This window comes from Gouania willdenowi, chromosome 5 (assembly GCF_900634775.1).
Source record: "Gouania willdenowi chromosome 5, fGouWil2.1, whole genome shotgun sequence".
Taxonomy (NCBI): Eukaryota; Metazoa; Chordata; class Actinopteri; order Blenniiformes; family Gobiesocidae; genus Gouania; species Gouania willdenowi.
The window spans coordinates 15,561,105-15,577,891 of record NC_041048.1 but is presented as its reverse complement, the minus strand read 5'-3'; the positions used below and the strand labels follow the sequence as shown (position 1 = coordinate 15,577,891).

At 37.3% G+C, this 16,787-nt stretch overlaps 1 protein-coding gene across 1 annotated transcript; it reads right to left on the bottom strand.

The window, feature by feature from the left end:
• Positions 1-727: 727 nt before the first annotated feature.
• Positions 728-15,078, bottom strand: mst1 (macrophage stimulating 1). The gene is made up of 18 exons (XM_028446129.1): positions 15,053-15,078; positions 14,580-14,771; positions 13,745-13,860; positions 13,556-13,670; positions 11,663-11,799; positions 11,354-11,474; positions 11,153-11,271; positions 8,927-9,101; positions 8,120-8,250; positions 6,798-6,900; positions 6,373-6,509; positions 6,231-6,263; positions 6,029-6,143; positions 5,875-5,952; positions 3,006-3,152; positions 2,814-2,920; positions 2,590-2,729; positions 728-1,059 (listed from the first exon to the last, which is right to left on the bottom strand). Exons 1-18 carry the CDS (start codon positions 15,076-15,078, stop codon positions 898-900), a joined length of 2,154 nt encoding a protein of 717 aa, XP_028301930.1. The 3' UTR covers positions 728-897.
• Positions 15,079-16,787: the final 1,709 nt, after the last annotated feature.

The following is a 16,787-nucleotide window of genomic DNA, read 5'->3' as shown; positions in this document are numbered from 1 at the left end:
TGTATCTGCTTAATCATTAAAACAAAGAACTAAAAAAGGAAACCTAAGTTAGAAAGAGAAGAACAGGTTAACTCCAGAGAGAAAGTTCCCCATTTAAAGAATTAAACCAACAGTTCTTACTGTGATAACCACTATATCACTGGGCTGTGACTCTTCTGCAATTACAAGGCTAGATTTATTTTTAACATACATGTTTAATAGAAAAATCTGAAAAAAACAAACAAAAAACTACTGGGGTAAATCTTGTATTTTTATCCAAATTAACCAGAATTTGAGAAGTTTTACAGATAGTCCCTGACTTTTAGTTCCAAAAGGTTACACGTATGTCAATTGTATTTTTTTCAATCCTGCCCATGTACATAGCGTTAGAGCTTGATCTCGTACATCGTTATAATTATAGATTGGTCTCAAACTTCAGTTCCATAGAGCCAAAGTTGTGCATGATCTCTCCCAATTTCAACACATATGTATATACTAAAAGACCTATAATTCAGTTTTTGTGCAGATATAGATGAGGACAGATGCATTCAATTTAGAAGTGTTGAAGTAGAGCGACACCTAAAATATGCAGGACTACTTTTAGGGAACTGTGTTTGAGACCTCCAACAAAATAAGATGTTGTACATCAAAGATGATCAGATAAAGCTTTAAAAGAATAATTTTCACACAAAATAAGACAACTTTAGGAGTTGTGAGAAATATAAAACAACAACTACTTAGTGTGGGGTTGCGAATGATTACGAGTATGTAGTGTTTGAAGCCCATGTGTTTACAGAAGAAAGTTTACCTGGGGTCAGTCCAGGTTGATTAGTAATATTATTCAACATGCATGCTAAGTTGAATTAGTGATGCTGCTGTTATTGAAAACGTTTCGGTTCTGTTCTCTGATGACAGTCTCTAAGCCATTTCCATGACCTTCTTGATCCAGTCCACATATGTAGACACACGGATAAAGATGTTGGGCAGCCCCGGATGTCCGCAGCGCCTCATGGGTATGATCACACCCTCCAGGACCCAGCAGTCACTGTTCTGACATGCCAGAGGGCCGCCATAGTCCCTCTGCAGACACACATAAACAATAGTTTTAAGCCAGTCTTTTGATATGATATGATATGATGGCATTGTCACTGCTGAGCTTAAAAACATCTTGTGGTTTCATTATGAGTGATTGCTTCATTTACAGGAACCAAAACAAGAATTTCAGGTTTTTAATGAAAGGTGTCACTTCGGTTCAGTTGTAGCAGTTGGAGCAGAGTTCAGCAGAATGTAGTAATCAAGACTAACGCTGGAGGATTTAGTGTAAACCATGGGTTTTTTTGCTGACCTGCCACTAGGAAGTGAATTTTTAAAAATTATGGGCGGGGCTTCTGAAGCATTTACGACACGTTCAGTCTATACTATAAAATCTCCAAAGAACAATCAATGCTATGCTATGCTAACTAGCAACTTAATACTCAATATACCTCTATGTTCACAGATTGTATAGCCCACAGGTGCTCGTTTTATAAAAGGGGCGGGGCCAACAGTGCTTATTCATGATGTAAGATGGTCCCAAAATGTCACAAAATCTGTTCTCAACCAATAGTAAAATGTAATTGTAATAGCTGGATTTCAACCCATAGAGGGCAGTCACTCTTACATTTTACAACAAAATATGCCAATTGAAATACTTTGACTAAAATGTTGAGAGTTGAACCTGGATCAATCAACAGCACTACTAAATAGCAAATATATATCCCAGATAGCACACATACATCTCGCCAACGTCGGCATGATGAATGAAGTTGCATCAGCGAGACGAATTATGGAGAGCGTTTGCTCACTGGGCAGATGTTGCAGAGACATCGGCGTTTGGCCGATGTTTGGACGATGGATTAAAGATTATTTAGCTCAGATCATTCAATTAGTATAAATATCGCCATATCCATAGTCGAGTATTTACTTAAATCTGATAGGAATATGACAATATCACAACAACAACAATAACAACAACAACAAAAAAACAATAATCTACCACTAAGTAGCTCATTATGTGTGGACAAAATAAAGGGAGACACAGTTCATGATCATAAATGTATTTTCAGCAACATAGCCAAAAGAGCCCCAGCACAAAAAAAGCTTCATGGAAGTGGCATTTTACAGTTTTACAATTTTAAAAGTGGTATCACCGATTTGGGGGTAAAAACACACAAAATGACGCATTAGGAGAAGAATGTCGACATCGGCGAGATGTATGCGTGCTATCTGGGATGTATTCAGCAGAAAAGAGTGCATGGTTTTGGAGTTGAGTCATTCTTGAAAGGACCTAACTGTTTGAGTCAAACTGTTAATTTTTAACAACACTCTATGCAATAAAAGCACTTTAAAGTGTTATGTTTTAGTGGTATGAAAGGTACTTAGCAGCATTGATGAGCTTTTAGTAATCAATGACAGAGCGAGATATTCAAAGCAATACATCAGTAGGGTGTTCAAAGTTAAAAAATTCTCCATTCACTAAAAAATCTTGGCTTTACAACATCCTGAAGGCTTTTAATCGTATCCAGTTCTACTATGATGTACTGAAATGTTCTTGCATTGATGGTTATTTACCTCACAGGCTCCAACTCCACCCTGGAAAGAGTTGGTACACATCTCATTTTTCCGAACACGACCTCTGAAATATTTTTTGCATTCTTTATTACTGAGTACTGGAATGTGGGCCACGTGGAGGACTGTTTCGTCACCAGTTCCTTGAAGAATAAAGAGAAGGTGTGACTGTCACAAGAGTTACAAGAAAGTTTTTCACTCAGTGATGATTTAGGGAATACACTTGCCTCTTGTCTCCCCCCAACCAGCAATCTCACACATAGTGCCCTCTGCTACAATATAGCGCTCAGGGGGGAGGCAGATCTGAGCGACGCGGTCATTAAACTGGGCCGGGCTTAAACAAAGAAAAGGACATAATTAGAGAAACAGATATTGGTAGGTGAGTGTGTGTGTGTTTGGGTACATCTAACTGTGCTCACGTTTCCAGTTGAAGCATGACCAGCTGAGACTCTGATGGTCCGCAGATGATCTTTGTGAGTGGGATGGTTTGCACACCAGGCTCATCTTCCTGAGGGTCACGAAAAAGAGTTCCCATCATGGCAGAGTATCCGGGCAGGTCAACATAGCTGTACACACAAAAGGAGAGACACGATACTGTTATCAGACACAATAATAAGAAAATACTTAAAATACTTAAAAGTTAGTGAGAGTGACAATTCTAAGTTTGTATAACGCAAAATTGTCCAGAAGAAGTTTAAAAACAGGTTAATTTAGTACTTGTATTGATACTCGCTATAGTGGGTACACAAATCTGAGTACTTGTACTCGTACTCGTTCTGGAAAAAAGTAGTATCGGACATTCTTCAATCAAATATTGGAAAAATATCTTCAATATAATGCAAAAATAGGCACCATTATGCTACATTCGTGCTCTTAAAATGCTTAACATCATCAGAGACACACCAAGTCTTCCAAAATTTATCACACATTAAAGCTAAAAAAAAGAAAGACATTACTGCTGTGACACTCGCCTGCTTTAACATGTATATAATATACTTTTATATCAGTAATTAGGACTTCAAACAAGGGTTGTATATACTATTTGCTTGCCTGGCAGATAATAGTTTGTATGTGGCTGTTCATGTGGCTTCCTTGCTGAGATGATGCAGATAATACAATATGTACAGGTTAATTTCCAAAATTATTTTTTTATTAGGCAAATATTAGACAAAAATGACCAAACTAACAGGTTCACGTCTATCTTTAAAACTCTCATTTTGCTTCTTCTTTGTCCACGTGTGCAACAGAGGATCTTTTTCTGCTGCTTGATCAGAATTTGAGAGGTCTCATTAAACACGTCACAGGTTTTGTCCAGCACACAACATCTAATTAATATAAATCTGTATGTTCCCATCTTTTGTCTGAAGTTAAAAAACTTTAAAAAAATAATAAACATGAAGGAACAATGAAGTACAAGTTGGTTCTGAGTGGTAATATACTTTGATATCAACACTATTAAAGATCTGTTACAGAAAAAAATCATCCAAACGCTGGTATTTGTAATATATATATAATATATATTAATATATAGCGGTTTCTATTTGCAACAATTACCTCCGTTTGTTTGTCTTTTAGTGGGATTATATCAAAAATACTCAATTAATTTTTTACAACATTTTAATCAAATATATCCCATATGCCATAGATTTCATCACATTTTGAAGGGGATTCAGATCAATATACTGATTCTAGATCAGTTTCAAAAATCAAATAGAAAAATTCTTTTTTCTCATGATTGGTAAAAATTACCCCACCAAGTTTCATCTGGATCGGACCTGGTTTGCGCATTTCATTGCGGGGGTACCCATACAATTGGGACATTATATTATCCTATTGTATGGGATAGAAATTTCTTACGAGCCTTTGAAGTGTGAATGATCATGATCATGATCACTGATCCAGATAACTGCCAACATCTGGCAAAGAGGATATTTGGCACTTGGAGGAGGTTTGCTCTCTCTTAAAGTGAGGATTAATAGATCACACACAAACCCAACTTCTGCTCACACTATCTTTTACAAAAGTAACCAGCAGACCCCTCTAATGCTTTATGTTGACAGGGTCTTAAAAAGTATTAAAAGTTGATACATTAATTGTTTGAAAATGAAAGCCCTTAAAAACTATTACAAAAGTCTTAGTCACAATTTTATGAGGTATACAATTTTATTGGTATTCAAGCTTTGACTCGGTTGCGTACTTGAAGCTCGATTGCCTCGGGGCGGTGCACGTACGGGTGGGACGTAACGTGACAGCGAATGTTCTGGCGTGAAAACAGATGAGATGAAAACAAAAATGGGAAAGTGCAGGTTCTCTGACTCCTAGCTCAAGATGCCCAAATTCAAAGATTGGATAAAGTCAGTTGGGAAGCCTATTGCGCACTTTGTAAGAAAAGTATTCGCGTAACATCGATGGGCATAAATGCAGTTAAAGTCGAGAAGCTGAAGAATCCTGTATAAAGTGTGCAACACACTTCCAATAGATGCAGACCATCTTGCTGAGCAGGCAGAAGGAAAATCTGAGTCAATAATGGCCCAACTTACCACCAAGTCCAACACCTTGTGCTGAAGGCACAAAGAAAAGCTCAAAGAGCTGAAGGACACAGAGAAGATGATTGAAAGCAAATCACACACTCTCACGCACATGTCCTACATTTTGATCATGTTGTAATAACATCTTGTTTTCCACCAGTTGGCCTTGAATAACTGTTGTTACTTGTTGTGGCCTGAGGGGAATGTCAATAAACCTGCCTTTAGTTTAATTTATTATTTTGAGTTTTGTTCCTTCTCAGCTGACCTCATTTCTGTTAAATTGCAAACTACGACTGTTAAAGATGTGTTGCTAACAACAACTTAAAGTGGCAATGAGGTCTTCACATTTTTTTTAAAGGTTTTTTAAAAAGTCTCTAAAAGGTATTGACATTAACCTCAGGATTCCTGCAAATACCCTGGTCTAGCATTTAACCAAAAGTTTGTCTAAGGCTTTAAAATGTAACTTTTGAAAAGAGATTAAAATGTCTTGATAATAATAGCTGTTTGTTGTTTGCCTAAGAACTGACCAGAAAGGGAAAAGCATGAGGAAGAAGTCTCGATTTTGGATAAAAAAGCACACTTTAAAACTTTTGTGAGGTTTAGGTCGACTTTCCCAGCTGCCCAAAACAAAGCAGACTATCATCACATGTAATGAGCTCTGGTTTGTTTAAAGCAAACCAAACAGTGCTGGTGTGAACACCTTGTCACAGGCTAAAAACACTGAAAAATACATAAAGCTTTTTTAATGAGGGAAGTTTACCAGGAGGAGAAACACTGCTTTGTGCTGATCACCCATCTCGGGTTAACCAGAGATCCTCCACAAAAGTGGTTTCCTTTCCTGCACACAAAGAGGTCAAAGGTCATGCACTAAATCTTGGCTGGGTGCTTCGACTTTAATCAGTTGTTGGACCCACCTGTCTCTGAGACTCACTGTCCATGGCGAGTTCCCAGGAACACCATTCACAATGCGCAACATCGTCCTCGGTAAACGATCGTCCCTTTTTCCACACTCACTGAACTCCACATTCTCTGTGGTCACGTAAACAATAGCATGTTTCAGTTGAGACCATATCTGTAGACTTGTTACAATGTGGAAATGTTCTTAGTAAAACTAACCTACTGGTTCTGTAATGGACACTTTCTCTCCCGCTGTGTGGAGGGAACAACAGAGGAATAGTTCAATAGTCTGCCAACCTACCACATAGTACAATGAACAGCTGAAAGTGCTGTAACGCAGACGGGAGGCAGATATATCTACCACACTGCTTGATGGCACAGTAGTCAAACTCAGTCTTGGGGTCTGTGGTGTAGCACCATGGTCCATGCTGATCTCCATCTGGGTTACGGCAGTAATTTTCTGTTAGATTAGCCTCTGGATGAGTCCTCTGGTTTATCCTGGAAAATTGTGCAGAACATTTTGAAACTACATGAGATGAAAACAATAAATGTGTTTGAAATGCACTGTAAGGTTAAACTAAATGATGGTTGGAAAAACAAGAAGCAAACAGCAAGATCAAAAGCAGTTTCTGAGTTTTTCTTAAAAATGTAAGGCCATTTTAACACGATAACATCTGGAAGAATGTATTCTTTCAACTCTTTGTTGTCGTACAGAGGATTTGTGTTATGGCTATAATCTTGGATGAAAAAGTTCTTCAGTTTTTCATAAATAGATAATTATCATACTTGGTCCGGTGAGGTGTGTTCAGGTTCCACTTCTGACAAGTGATGCCTTTACGAGTTTTACGGACAACTCCTCTGTAATTCTTTCCATTTTCTTGGTAGCAATCTGACAAAGACAGCAGGAAGAGAATAATCAAACACAATGGTTCGGACCAAAAATATTGTGTGTGCTCATTTTGGTGAAAACAAGTTGTTAAATTAACCAGAAAAAATCTTCTAAAGCTGTCAGCTGGATTTAGGTTTTTAACTACATGTTTCTATGCAGAGATGGCCGATATTACTGTTTCATGTAATATCAGTCTACATCGATATTGGCAAAAGAAAAACGGTGAAAGCGAAAAATGCAGGAATCACAGAGAAGAAGCGCAAGCAAAACACACAAACACATAAACGAGGAAATGATGCAAGGGCCGAAAACCCATCCATCCATCCATCCATCCATCCATCCATCCATCCATCCATTCATCCATCTTCTTCCGCTTATCCAAAAACCCACAAACCCGAAAACAACTGCAAGAGAGAAATGCTGCAAGATCACGTAACGTAATGGAAGTACGCTAGGGACAATAAGGGGTGATAGCAAATGGTAAAAAAAAAAAAAAAAGGTAAATGGTTTTGATTTATAGACTTTATTACCACCAAGGTATTCTCAAAGTGCCTTATAATATCAGCTGCCAGTCACTAGTCGAAAATTGGGAGCAACTTAGGGTTCAGTGTCTAGCCCATGGACACTTCGACACATAGACACAGACAGGTATAGCACTGGGATCAAACCTCCAACCTCTAAACCCCTCTACCAAGTAATCCACAGTCACTCCAGCGGATCAAGTCCTGTAACAGACAAAACCCCATAAAGATAGCTGTGGGGGAGGGTCTATGTACGATAAATATCAGTATTGGTTAAAATCGGAAATTTAGTGTTGGGCAATATCGGCTTCCTGGATATTGGCAAAAAGCTAATATTGAACATCTCTTTTTCTAAGGTGATGCAATGGCAGGTTTGTGTTTTAAGATTTCAATATAATTACTTAAAAAGGTTACTGTGGATTCTATGAATGAAATGTATATCAAAATGAAGTATTTATTTATAAAAACGGTTCAACACAGTTTCAAGTTTGCCTGACTATTGTAGCCAAAACACATTTTATGAATTAAAACATAAAATGTTGTGATGGGAAAATGTACGGAAACCACACTGATTATAGAATAATTTGTATTTTGAACTCAGTTGCAGTTCAAGTAGATTTTAAATAATCAGGTGATAATTATCTTCACAACAGAGACAATCTGACAAATTTGTGGGAAGAAACCGTGACGTTACATACCCTCTGCTTCTATGTCATCTGCACAGCGTTTGATCTGCAGACAGAGAGCGGTCCTCATCTCTGGTACAGAGGTGAAGCACCAGGGGGCTTCTGACCCGTCGGGGTTACGGCAGTAGTTCTCCTCCAAACCCCTGTGCAAGACACATCTGTGTCATTTGGCACATTAGTGACACCTTAAATCACCTGTGTCAAACTCATGGCCCGGGGTCCAAATCCGGCCCCTTGGAGCATCCTATTCGGCCCGCAAGAGAAAGTAAAAATGCCCGTTTTCCTGGTGCTTATTACGCATGATGTCAGTCATTTTTAATGTTAAATCGTTGAAAAAACTCAAAATTCTTTTTATTTTCCTCAAATCATTACATAATATTTTCCTTTCCACAAAATCTAGGAAATTGAAAGTGAAGATCCTGTTGGGGCTGATATTTATCACTTATTGCTTGGATATAGTCAGTTTCTTACATATTTTGCATTTTATATACTCATAGAAGTGCAAAGTAGGGCACAATAATGTTCAAATTACAAATTTTTCCACATAAAATTTGTGGCCCACTTGAGATCAAGCTGCTCCGTATTTGGCCCCTGAACTAAAATGACTTCGATGCCCCTGCCTTAAATGATCATTGGAGCTGCAATGAACATCAAATATTTTTTCCCAAATTAATTCTGTTAGAGAGTTGCTAATAGTCGATGCTGACATGATGGATGATCACTACAGCTGGTCTTTGTTAATGACAGTGGTAAACTTCTAGGATCCCAGAAATGGTCCTCAAACACTGCTTTTCTCCATCATGAGCTACATTTACTTACTTGCACTCATATGTGTTTGGGTAGAAGGGATGCTCATGAGGGACCTGGGCGTCCCAGCGCTGGCAGGGGATACCTGATGTTGTCTCATTGACTTTACCACGATAATCCTCCCCACGACCACGGAAACAGTTGGATGTTAAACTGGACCGCTGCCGTTTCTCCACAGCAACTTCAGCTAGAGGAGAAAGCAAAGTATTTATATTTAAAGTATAAAGACAATAAAGTTAGTTTTGTAAATCTATTAATTTAAACTACCAGCTCATATCTATTCTCTGAGGTTATTATGAGAATTCACAGTGTCAATTAAACAAAGGATAATATTCAATGATGAGTATTCAATAAAAGTGCTTTGAAGTCTTTGTACTTGAAAAGTAAAGTTTCTTAATGCTCATCTAAAACCTGAAAGCATCATATGTGAAACCAGTTGTGGAATGGTCATCATAACTAATCCACAACTGGAAATAGTTATGATGACTAATAAAGTGGAGAAAGACAAATTCAAACTTCAAAAAATTCAAAACATCATCATCACATTTTAATCATCACCCCTGTCAACTTAGAGTTTACTGTAGTGACTACATGACTCAGCAAACATTTGATGGATGTCACAAAACCAACATTAACAAACATTTGGGGGATTTATATTTTTACACAATAATGCACAAGTAAAGCACGTGAGTCATCAACCTCACAATCTTTATCTATTGGCAGTGGTTCTCAAACTTTTTTGGCTCAAGTACCGCCTTTCTCTGAATACAAGTACCCCCTTTCTCTTATCTTTGAATACAAGTACCCACTTTGTCTGACTACAACATTTTTCTCAGAACACTATGAAAATACTATAGAGCATAATTTCAAATGTATTTATTGGAGGATATGCCCCTTGAGATGGAATGAATGAGTGATAACACACATTTTAAAGAATCAAATTTTGCAAATAAGTGGAATGACATATGTGTAGTGCCTCCTGAATCAATTTTTCTTTATTTTTTTTTATATAGTTTTTATCATTTCCAGTCATCTCCCCCCTGGTGTGAGACCAAGACTACCCCCATGTATTTTCAATTCACGTTCTAATCAAGATCATGTCCTCATCATTATTATGATTATCATTTTTTTTTGTAAACCCTGATATTTTCAATGCTTGTATTTGTTAATTTGCCACTCTCTCCCTCTCTTTCTCTCAAGTACCCCCTGTAGTGCCATCGTGTACCCCTAGGGGTACACATACCCCCATTCGAGAAACACTGCTCTCGGCTACTAATTGCTAACTTATGATGGGTGATTTATTTCATGAAGAACATTCTAATAAAAGGTGCATCAACGATATATATTTCCCACAAGATGGCGTAATTTGCTTGACAAATATTTTCTGCTCCACTAATCTCTTCTTATCCATATCCCGGCTCCTCCAACACAGGGGAACCCATCATTATTCTTTCCCTCATTGGATTTAGGAGAAAAAGAGAAAATTATTAAAATAAAAATATAGAAAGGTGAGGCCTATGATTAATATAATTATATAATATAACCTCTGCGCTCCCACTGCTTTTTTCCTTGTTTGAAAATGTCCTCATTGCAGATGTAAGCTTACACAATTTCTGTTTAAAATGTAGAAATCCCTCTGCCAGGGTCACTTTAAATCAAATATCATTAGCCTGGTTGTCTTAAATGTTTGTACTTGTAAATATTTAACATTTTCATCAGCTATAAGCGTAAAAGCTTGAAACAAAAAAATAAAATAAAAAAATAAACAACATTGATAAATATCTTTGGCAGTTATAGAAAACTGTTCTCCAATATACATTTGTTTTCTCATACACCAAACAGCTGAAACTCACTCACAAAATGGAAAGTAGCTGTAAAAAGGAAAACAAATTAAGGGGAAACATTTTAATTAACGTTTAATAAAATCTGAAGTCACTGACAAAACTCTGTGCACTGCTGATAGAAATATTTCTAAATCAAAGCCAGTCACTGAGGCTAAATCCCAAGGGTCCCACATTTTGGAAAGCAATTTGCACAAACACTGAAAAAGTAATGTAATTACTGCGACTTATTGAGGATTCCTAATTTGAGTGTTTCTCTGGATACCTCAGGAGTAAGCTCTGTTTATTTCAGCCAAATGAAACACATTTGGAAAGAGATGAAAATGTTTTGTTTTTTTTCCAAACTAAAAAAGTTGTACAAATGGAAATGTTGGAGTATTTAAAACAAAGTTCTTACTGCATTTGCTGATCTCACAGTTCTCTCTCTCCACTGCAGGGTCTGTGGTGTAACACCACGGCACTGGAGAAGCATCAGGGTTTCGGCAGTAGTTATCATCTAGGCTCTTATCAGGATACCTGAAAGTAACGTTAACAGCGGTGTTTGTGTTAGCGTGATCTACAGGTCAAACTACAAGTAGCCAGATTTAAAAGACTGTACTTCTCAGGTTGGTAGATGTGTTGATGTGGATACTGTTGGTCCCATCGCTGACACTCTCTGCCATTAAGGGTGTGGTCCACCTGTCCCCTGTAGTCTTCTCCGTTACATGTGATGCACACCTCTGTGAGATAAACATGAACATTAGTGAAACCGTTACTTTTAGTTGTAATTTTAATCAAATGATTGCCTGAAAAGGAGCTAATATTATTTGTTATTGGAAACAGCGATCAATCAGTAAACAACAACCATCTTGTGAGTATCTTTAAGTTAAATTTATTAAGCGTGGGGTTGTTATTTAATTGAGTTTACCATCTTTGCACTGAGGGATGTTGCAGCTCTCGTAGCGATGCTCGGGGTCAGTCGTGTAGCACCAGGGACCGATTCGATCTCCATCCGGATTGCGGCAGTAGTTCAGCTCCAGGCCGTTTGTTGCTGTAGGCGTATACCTGAGTAAAACAAAGAGTTTGACCAGTGAAAACCCAAAGGGGATCTACATCTAAAGAATTGAATACGCTTTGAAGAGGATGACTAGTGTTGATTAAGCAGTGCAACTGTTGTAAATGGATCTATAAGCATTCACTGAGATATCCACATTTTAAATTATATATTACATGTTACACTTTCCAACCACAGCAATGTTCTGGTAAGCGCCTGTTATGATTTAAATTTTTTATTTATTTTTGTTAAGTAATGTCACCATCACAGATCTTACTGCCCAGGGCAGAGGAAGGAAAGAGCAATGTCACAATATTTACACATCAAACCAAGCTCACAGTAGTAACTCGGGATGTCCCGATACAACTTTTTTACTTCCGATACAACACCGATATTGCAGCCTTGGATGTTGGCCGATATCGATACTGATGCAATATGATATCAGCAAGAATCCTACATACTTTTATTACTTATTTTGTAGTGTGGAATGTTAGAAAAGGCTTGATCAAGTGATGTTACTCAAACAGAGAACAATAGTCAGGAATTCAAGTTCACTTCAGTTATTTTATACTGTCAGTATACGGTGGGAACAACTGAGGGCGGGGACAAAAACAACAAAAACTTATCGGAGCGCTTATATCAGAGATTTTAGATGCAGTTAGACAAAATCCGACATTCGTTTTGTGGCTGATATCGGACCAATATCCATATCGGATCGGGACACCCCTAGTAGTAACTGTGATAGGAAGCCTGGCTGTTGTATACTTGTGTGGGATCCACATTGTGACGTGTCAAGAATATTTGGTGAGGATGAAGGACTCGAGTTACAAACTAAAACCCCTGTCCGAAAATCACAGTGCACCTGTGGCTACTAGTTTCTAACTGTTGATACTGAATAATTACTAATATTGTCAATTTGATTACCTTCATCAAAGCACTTTTCCACTATATTTTTCACTTTACTCAAACTAGACAAAAGGTAATTGCAAACAAAAGCTGGCTAACTATCAAAAAATGAAAGATGAAAAACCAAACATGTTTAAAGCCTCTTAAAAACTGAAATAATCAGGAATAATTTTCTTAAATTAGTGCAAATTTACAGGAAAGTTTGTGTAAATGGAGGGACACGATTTTACATGAGATAATCAGAAGTTATCTCTGTGTAGAAGTAGGCAAATAAATCATTTACAGATGCAGTTGTTTAAAATCATTTTCAACCAGAAAAGCTGCATTTCACAAAATAAAATGCAAGTGAGGATGCATATTGTAAAATCGCTCCATCAAAGGACCCAGCAGCCAGTCATGTGACATTAAAGCAACTGTCCTTTGATGTCCCAGGGGTATTCGCCTCAGTATTACTTCTTGGGGTCGGTATAACCCCTCTGAGAAAATGTATTAATGCGAGTTATACTTCTGAAAGCTAAATGTGTGGGGGACAAGTTATCGGACATGGAAGAATAATAACAATAATATGAATTAAAGTTGATGGATGAAAATAGTGAGGATGCAGCCAAATAGAAGCAGACTGTAAAATAAAAAGAAGACAAAAACAAAAGACATTTTTCCATTAGAAAACTAAACCTATACTAAATTAACATTTGCCGTCAATATGAAAACTGGTAACCAATTCAACATAAACTTGCTTTGTGTATTTCTATACACAACATTTCACACTTCAATGTGGAAACTGTAACTACATTGCCACAAAGGGTGACAGAATGTATGAGAAAATGATGAATTAAAACAGTGTAATATGATGTTTCTCACCTGTGGTCATGAGGAAACTTGGACCACCACTGCTGACAGGTGAGTCCACTTTTTGTTGTAAAGACTTTCCCTCGATAATCCTCTCCTTTACCCACAATGCACTTTCTTACATAGACTGCATGGACAAAAACAGCCGGTTAAAGCAATCTGCAGAATGAGTTCGCACATTTGTTTCTATACAGCTCTCACCTTTCTTCTCATATAAGTCACAGTTCACGTTTCTCTTCACCTCAGCGTTGCTTCCATCACCCACCCAGGGAAGATGTTTACAGGTGGTTGTTGGACGGGTCTCGTGGTTGAAAGCCCTGGTATCAGTCAGAGTTGGGGTTAAAATGATAATTCATTACAATTATGATGTTATTATAATTGTAACTGTAATTGAGTTCAGATAATTGCCATTGAAATTGTAATTTGCAATTTCATTAAACGCAAACCTGTAGAACCATGTTACAGTTCTATGGCTTACACATACTGTATGTAGTTAACAGTTATTAAAATATGTCTCAGATCAACTTTTACCACTACCTGTCAGTTCTCTTTATTATCATTTTTAAAAAATGTAAGAAATCTAGGTGTATACTGACAGAAAAAAGGCTCAGATGCCCACTTCAAAAATATGAATACTAATATTTTTTTTATTAGGAAGCCTAACAACCAAGAAATGAGAAACAAATTAGATGATAAATAATAATTTTTAGTGTATTTCACAAGAGATGCTAACAGAAAGCTAACACAAGAGGAAGGGCACGTTTAATAATTGTTATTTAATTGTGATTAATTGTAATTTAACTTTTGTAATTCAGAACACAATTATAATTTACTTTCAGGAGAAAACAATAATTGGAATTTTATTTGTAATCGGGAAAAAATGCTGCTCACCGTACTTGTAAATGAGTTGTAATTGAGCATGGATAATTGAAGACGTAATAGTAATTGAAAAATGTAATTGACCCTACTATCAGTATTGATTTTCACATGGTGAGTCTGAATTAAAGGCATGAAAACAAATGGTTGTGTGCGATACCTGCAGTCCAGTGACTGTGAGCAGCGTGTTGCACATTCCTCTAAATTCAATCCTGGGATTATCTGCACTCGAGCTGAATTCCATGAAGTGGGAACCAGCTCTCGGCCTTCGGATCTCTGGAAGTCATTGAGGGGGCTGCGGTACCCTGTTAATGTGTAATTGATGTCATGAAAGAGGAATGACTTATTTAGTCTTATTTAGACTCAACTGTAGGTGGTACCAGCTCAAACATGTGGGCATGGGCCTGCACAAATGTGACCTTTGGGACCAGGTTTGGACAACAAACACAGCTTTAAACGTTAAACATAACAACTGTCTGAAAACCATACCACATATTATACTGCTTATGAAAAACATAGAACTCTTGTTTTAACCTTTTTCTGTTGATCTATTTGTCTTTTGTGATTATAAAACAAATCAACATAATTTTCCAAGTTCAGGTAGATTAAATTTTAGGTTCAAGGTATTGGTACACAGTGTTGGTGTCATGAGGGGGCATTCGCGAGCAGTGCCCCCCCCAGCTGACCTACTGTGCCCCCCCACCCCACTCTTCCCACTACAGGGGGAGCTTTTTTTATTAACTGACTGTCCATTCACTGACAGCAGACGGGAGTCTGCTCCATAGATATAATATACTGTGGCGTAATTGTTTAGCATTTGTGCTATTGAACGTACCCTAGAGTTGTTGTTGGGATCAACCAATAAAATGTGAATAATGTCTATAGCCTGCTCTGTTGATTCACGTGACGTCACTCACATTGCTGCATCGCAACAAAGCGAGAGCAAAAAATTCAGATGGAGGGCAGGAAGTGAAGCTTGAGAATAAATATATAATCATAATGCCCATGTTTTATGGAGTTTATGACTGGTCCAATCGTTCTAACCGAGAAAAAGAAAAGATATTCTATAGAGTGAAGATGGTCGTTCACAAAGGTGAGAAATGTAAAGAGCTCACACAACAACGCCGTAAAGTGGATTTTAATCCGGGAGGAGCAGAGTCTGCTGATGTCCGTGTCTGTAGCGACCACTTGGTCAGAGGCATGTTAGCGAACTAACTTTGTTTTTGTGGCTATTAGTACTATTCAGCAGTAGTATATATGTATGTGACAAATAAACCTCATGTATCCTTGACTGTCAGGATAACGTCGTCGTCAGGATGTTGTGCAAGTTTGCTTCATGTACTGAGTTCACGTCGAGATTGCACATGTGCACTACCGGTAAATTAATTTTGCTAAAAAAAAAAAAAAAAAAATCATTTTTGTTTATTTTTTTTTTCAAAGTGAATTTACACGTGTTTTATTTGTATATTGGATTAGGGTCAGGCTTAGGTCAGGGTTAGGGTTATAATCTCAGTACGGAGGTAAACTCAGTACGTGACACCGTTACTGCTGTGGAGGCTGTGGATCCACCCGCTCACAAAAAAGTTATATGCCTCCATACTGTATGCTGTTGGTGTAGTGGGATCATGTTTAAATGTTTTATTTATCCATTTTAAATATTTGGGGGGGTTTCTTAATGCCCCCCACCCCCCCATTTAATACTGTCTGACGCCAACTCTGTTGATACAAATATGTTTTAGTAGTACTTTGATGTTTTTGCAAAGATGAAAACGTCTTTGAAAATATTTTATTTTTATCATTAGATAATACATGATGAGTGCATTATATTTGATACAAACACTCAAAGGCATTTCCCCCGAATGATCAAGTAACAAACCTAAAGATTGTTAACTCTATTTTTAATTTTTATTTCATGTAAAATGTTCACGTTTCACTTCATAGCAAATGTCATAACCAGGATAGTTTAACTGATAAACGAATGCCACTGTTAGTGTTTAGTGATTCAGGCTTTACAAGGTGAAAGTTTAAAGTACAACAGGCTCTGTTTTGTCATCATCCTTGTCATTTTTTATTTAAGTCTGAGCAAACAATATGATAGTATATGTAGATACGCATATAACAAATATATACATGTTTTAAGTGTGAATCTCACTGATATGAGGAAACTTACAAAAAAAGTTACAGACTGGCGATTAACATTTTTCCGCAATATATTCTACTTATAATATATTTGAAAGACTTCAAACAACAACAACAACAACAACAACAACAATAATAGAAATATTTGAGTTAATTAGTTAAGCCAACTTACCAGAAACCAGTCCAACTGTCAGAAGAAAACAACGCAGGAAAGTTGTCATTTTTGTGT